The 6,000-nt window shown below is 39.6% G+C and overlaps 1 protein-coding gene across 1 annotated transcript in view; it reads left to right on the forward strand.

Annotated features, from left to right (window-relative positions):
• Positions 1-5,685, forward strand: part of SLC13A1 (solute carrier family 13 member 1) — an 86,493-nt gene extending 80,808 nt beyond the window's left edge. Inside the window, exons 13-15 of the mRNA XM_049893137.1 lie at positions 670-831; positions 2,825-2,962; positions 5,504-5,685. Of these exons, the coding sequence (XP_049749094.1) occupies positions 670-831; positions 2,825-2,962; positions 5,504-5,641 (438 nt within the window). The 3' untranslated portion in view covers positions 5,642-5,685. The remainder of the gene's footprint in view (positions 1-669; positions 832-2,824; positions 2,963-5,503) is intronic.
• The last annotated feature ends 315 nt before the right edge of the window (positions 5,686-6,000 follow it).

Below are 6,000 nucleotides of genomic sequence, written 5' to 3' on the forward strand. Positions count from 1 at the left end.
GCATAGTTAGAATATTATTTCAAAAGCTCTCCATGAATACTTAAACCAAAAAAAATAAAACAACCGGTTGCCATGGAGTCGATTCCAACTCATAGCGATCCTATAGGAAAGAATAGATCTGCCCGACAGGATTTCCAAGGAGCAGCTGGTGGATTCAAATTGTCAGTTTTTTGGTTAGATGTCCAACGCTTAACCACTTTGCAGTCAGGGCTAGGTATAAAAAGCTAGCAAGGGTTGAAAGTTGCCTCTGCAGAACAGAACTTAGGAGTGAGGAGACATGGATCGGAAAGGTGGCTCTTAAAGACCAATAGTACTACAGGACTTGTTAAACTATCTATATATATTAATTAAAAAATTAATATTTATTTGAAAAAAATGTGGGAAAACAATTCACACTTCTTGAAGCATGTCAAAAAACCGGTTGCCGTTCAGTTGATTCTGACTCATAGAGACCCTATAGGACAGTAAAAGATGTTGGTCGTGTTAAAATAAGACTGAGAGCTTGTCCCTGTTAAAGCCACCCAGATCTACCAAACCACAGAAAAATCTGAGAAATTTAAATTATATTTTAGAAACTGAATTCTGAGAGCAAATGATAATTTCTTATGTATTTAAAATGTGTCTGATAAAATAAATGATTAATGAAAGCATTGCAAATTTGTTTTTTAGGAGTCAGGACTCTCCAAGTGGATAGGAAATAAATTATCTCCTCTAGGTTCCTTATCGGTATGGCTAATAATTCTGATATCCTCTTTGATCGTCACATCTTTAACAGAGGTAGCCAGCAACCCAGCTACTATTACTATCGCTCTCCCGATATTATCTCCATTGGTGAGTATTCTATTTATGCCGTGTCACTCTTCATCAAGAGTAGGGATCTACTTTGAAATGCTGATTCTCATATTGTGATGTGGGATCTTTTTTGGCCCCAATGGCCCTCCTACAATTAACTTAAAGAGTGGTTTTTATTAGCATTAAAGGTTTTTTGTTTTTTGTTTTTTTTTTAGGAGATCTTGACTTCAGATACCTATTTTATTTTATTTTATTTTTTATTCAAGTGGCTTGATTTTAAGTGAACCACCTACCTTCTCTCCCCACTCTTGCTTCATTTGCAGAAAAGTGAGAGGGCTAGCCTAGGTCCATTGCCGCTGTAAGGCTTCAGGATTCAGTGTTTCCTGGCAACTTTAGTGTCTAACACTGCCAGGTCTCCCAGCTGAAGGTTATTCCTGGCTTTCTGAGATGCGCTTCATATAAGTGATTTGCAAATGAATGAAGGGCTAGGCTTACTGTTCAGATTTGAAGCTTAAATGTCTTAGACAGTTCTCTGCTGGCCCAGGGAAGATTAGAAAAAAAAAAAAAAAGATAAGCAGAGATGCTAGTAGGAGTAAAAAAAAAAAAAAAAGTAGGAGAGGCAGAGAGAAACCGCCTTCTTTTCTTCTACCCACCTAGATGTCTTCCCTCTCATTTTACCTTTGCTGACAATGACATGAAACAGCTTTAAGTAAAAAGTTGTTCTTATTCGAGCAGATGAGTGTGGTATGAAAAACACAACAAATGAAGAAGGATTGCCCTTCTGGGATTGTTCTGCCACCAGCTGTGAGAATTGATTATGCTTTCCCCTAAAGCTCCCCCACCCTCACCAAAGAGGCATATGTTGGCATTCTCGGGCTGCTGCATCATATTAGATTAAAAAAATGTAGGCAATTTATATTGGTAAAATATCATTTCAGTTTTCTTTTTTTCTGTGTTCTCCCCCACCCCCAACAAGGAACAGTTAGAAAATTATGTGAGGAATTAAAAATAGTAGTAACTCCTCTCCTGTGATGATCCTGAAGCAGACTTTAGGTTACCTATGCCACAGAGGCTGTAAAGGGAGTGGTATAATGAGAAGCCCTGGAGCCAGTGTGACCTGAGGCCTGATCCAAGCATCACCGGCAGCGTGCTTGGGCGTTACTTTAGTTTCTGTGGGCCTCAGTTTCTTTATCTGTTATTTGGGGTATTAGTAGCCATCTCATAAGGTTATTGTGAAAATTAAATGAAGATAAATACATGTATATATTTATATGTACACATATATACATGAATTTTTACATGAATATGTAAGGAGCCCTGGTGTTATGACAGTTAAACACTCAGCTACAAACCAAAAGGTTGGTAGTTCAAACCCACCCATCGGCTCTGCAGGAGAAAGACCTGGCCAACCTGCTTCCGTAAAGGTTATAGCCAAGAAAACCCTATGGAGCAATTCTACTCTTATCACCTGAGGTTGCTATGAGTAAGAATTGACTCCACTGCATCCAACAAAAACATTTATGTATGTATATACATACACATGTACACGGTACAGCACCTAAAAACCCAAAACCCACTGCCTTCAAGTCGATTCCGACTCATAGCGACCCTCTAGGACAGAGTAGAACTGCCCCATAGAGTTTCCAAAGATGCCTGGAGGATTTGAACTGCCGACCTCTTGGTTAGCACCCGTAGCACTTAACCACTACACCACCAGGGTTTCCAGTACAGCACCTAGCACTAAGTAAATAATAAATGGTTGTAATTTTTTAATTTACTTTCTGGAATAAAAGTTAATTTTCTAAATGAGCTAGGCTATAATGCTTAAATGGGTACCCGTAACCAAATAAACAAGAGAAAAAGACAATTCTGGAACAAAACTCTTCAAGGTATAGCTGTTCTTATAAAGACATGATTTTATGTCTTCAGGTTTCATACTGCTTCTGCAAAAGTTTGTTATAGTAAATGTGCTCATTTTGATGCTTGGTCTACCCTCAATTTTACTCCGATTCATTTTTATCTTTTCCAACAGGCTGAAGCCATTCAAGTGAATCCTCTTTATATTTTGATACCTTCTACCCTGTGTGTTTCATTTGCATTCCTCCTACCAGTAGCAAATCCACCCAATGCCATTGTGTTTTCATATGGCCATCTTAAAGTCATTGACATGGTGAGTTATCAGAAAGGGTATTTTCAGTTCTGATACACATTTTTGGTGGTTTGGGGTTATCTTTATTTTTATACACTAACCAACCTCCACAGAAAGCATGGCTTGAATTCTGCTTCAGAAGGTTAGTGCACAACTGGTTGTTTTTGAGAGTATAACTAGCAAGAAACATGCCATTTGAATTTATGGTCTTAAATACAGAGATACTGAATACACCAGTAATGCCCTGGGGGAAGGAAAAGAGAAGTTTAACACAGCTGCTTAAACTTGCATGTCAAAATCAGGATTCAATCCAACCTACGTAAAAGGATTAAGTAGTAAAGAATAGGGTTAATGAAATTCAGCAATCAAAATAGCTCTATGGTTTGCTATTACAGTGTCTTAGTCATCTAGTTCTACTATAACAGAAATACCACAAGGAGATGACTTTAACAAAGAGAAATTTATTTTCTCACAGTCTAGTAGACTAGAAGCCCAAATTCAGGGTGTCAGCTCCAGGGGAAGGCTTTCTGTCTCTGTTGACTCTGGAGGAAGGTCCTTGTCATCAGTCTTCCCCTGGACTAGGAGTTTCTCCAGGCCCAAAGGATACACTCTTCTCCTGGCACTGCTTTCTTGGTGGTATGAAGTCCCCCAACTCTGCTTGCTTCCCTTTTATCTCTTGTAAGATAAAAGGCGGTGCAGTCCACATCCCAGGAAAACTCTCTTTACATTGGATCAGGGATACGACCTGAACAAGGCTGTTATATTCCACCCTTATCCTCTTTAACCACAGGCAGAGATTATAATTTATAATGCATAGGAAAATCACAAAATGAAGGACACTCACTCGATACTGGATTCATGGCCTAACCAAGTTGACACATATTTTTGGAGGACACAATTCAGTCCATGACACGCAGATATTTATGCAACCAGCGTTTGCTCTGAACAAGACACTGGGCTCAATGCCTGACAGATGTTCCAATTCTCATACCTCTCCTCTGGCTTCCTGAGAAGTGACTTTCTGATACTGGCACACTGATGTAATAGAACAAGCATGTGATAATGGAGAAGTTAAGTGACAAAATATGCATATCTTCACCAAACACAAACTAGGGCTGGAGTCAAGAACTGATTTGAAAGTATTGTAGTCAGGCCTTACCTTCATTACCAATCTCCAAACCAACAGGAACAAGCAGATAACCAAGGAAATGGTTATGCAAACGCAGTTCCAAAGTAAATCCCAGCTCTCATCCTTCTGCCCAGATTGCTGTTCCTGAGCCCCCGTTACATAAAAATTCTGGAATGGCCTCCATGAAGAAGCCGTATAATATCCTCTTGGAAAATAAAATGTATATAATGCAGTGTAAGCAATGCCCTTATGCATGTGTATTAAAAAAAGAAAAAAAAAACAGGATTCTGGAGTAAATGAGCGGCTTGCCCCAGTGGCACAGTGGTTAAGCGCTTTGCTGCTAACTGAAAGATCAACAGTTCAAACCCACCAGCTGCTCCATGGGAGAAAGATATGGCAGTCTGCTTCCGTAAAGATTTACAGCCTTGAAAACGCTATTTAGGGTGGCTGCGGGTTGGAATTAACTTAAAGGCCATGGGTTTTTTTTGTTTGTTTCTATAATAATCACTCCTAACCCTGGTGGCATAGTGGTTAAGTGCTACGGCTGCTAACCAAAGGGTTAGCAGTTCTAATCCACCAGGAGCTCCTTGGAAACCCTATGGGGCAGTACTACTCTGTCCTATAGGGTCACTATGAGTCGGAATCGACTCGACGGCACTGGGTTTGGTTTGGTTTTGGTTTAGGTATCCCACCTTTTGATTTGGGACCCCACGTTTTAGTACATAGGTCAGCAGACTTCTTTTATAAAGGGCCATATAGTAAATACTTATGGGTCTGTCACAACTACTTCAACCCTGTCATTGTAGCATATAAGTAGCCATAGATAATACATAAACGAATGTGCATAGCTCTTGTCCAATAAAACTTTATTTACAAAACAGACCACAGGCAACAGTTTGCTGACCTCTATTTTAATGGATAAACAGCACCTTGGAAACGATTTAGTAGGCGCCAGAATGATGACCTAAGAGCTAGAAAAAAGTGGGAACTCTAAAGAGTGGCATTAATAATTCTCAGTAAGAGAATGTAGAGAGGTGAACAGATAATATTGAGTGACTATGAAAAGGATCCAGTTACAAACAGCTTGTTATCATGTGAGCGATAATGGCCTGAATTTTATTCATTGAAATATGATAAAACACAAATTGTGATTTAATACAAAATGGCAAAGTGTTAAAGGGGTTTTTCTCTAATCAGAATAGCTTAGGTATGTTCCTAAGATGAACCACTTTGAGACTCTCTGCCTAAATGGCATTTAGTTGGGGACAGATTCTCTTTTGTCCTGAGTGGAGGCCCCCATGTTTTATGAAATGACAGCAATTTCTACTGATCATTTAGGAGTCATGTAAACCTGACAGACGCTTCAGCAACAGGATTCTAGTTCTTCTGGAGATACTTCCTGGGAGACTGATTCATGCTCTTTCCGGTTTAAGGTTAAAGCTGGACTTGGTGTGAACGTTGTGGGTGTTGCCGTGGTGATGCTCGGCATGTCCACCTGGATCGTGCCCATGTTTGACCTCAACACTTATCCTGCTTGGGCTCCTCCAGTGAGTAATCAGACCACGCCATGACCAGCAGGAGTATTCTGACTATCATGTGGTGAGTTTTGGAACCATTATGAATTCACTGTAAAATTTGGCTCTGGATAACTGATAAGATTCAAATCAGACCTGGTGTAGCTTCTGTGGTTCCAGTGAGACCTGCTGTCAAAACTCAAGTACCCACATCTCCTTTGAGATACAACCCAAGCACACCTACATGCCCTCATCCAGAAGCCTGGAACTCAGATTTTACTCGTCGACTATCTGCATCCTGCTTTGTCCTAAGATTTATTTATAATTTGACCTTCAAAAAGATTAGAGCATTTGCTTTATCTTACAATTCAAGTTCAGATTAACATTTCAAAAATTAATGTGTTACTTCAGAAACC

This window comes from Elephas maximus, chromosome 8 (assembly GCF_024166365.1).
Source record: "Elephas maximus indicus isolate mEleMax1 chromosome 8, mEleMax1 primary haplotype, whole genome shotgun sequence".
Classification (NCBI taxonomy): Eukaryota; Metazoa; Chordata; class Mammalia; order Proboscidea; family Elephantidae; genus Elephas; species Elephas maximus.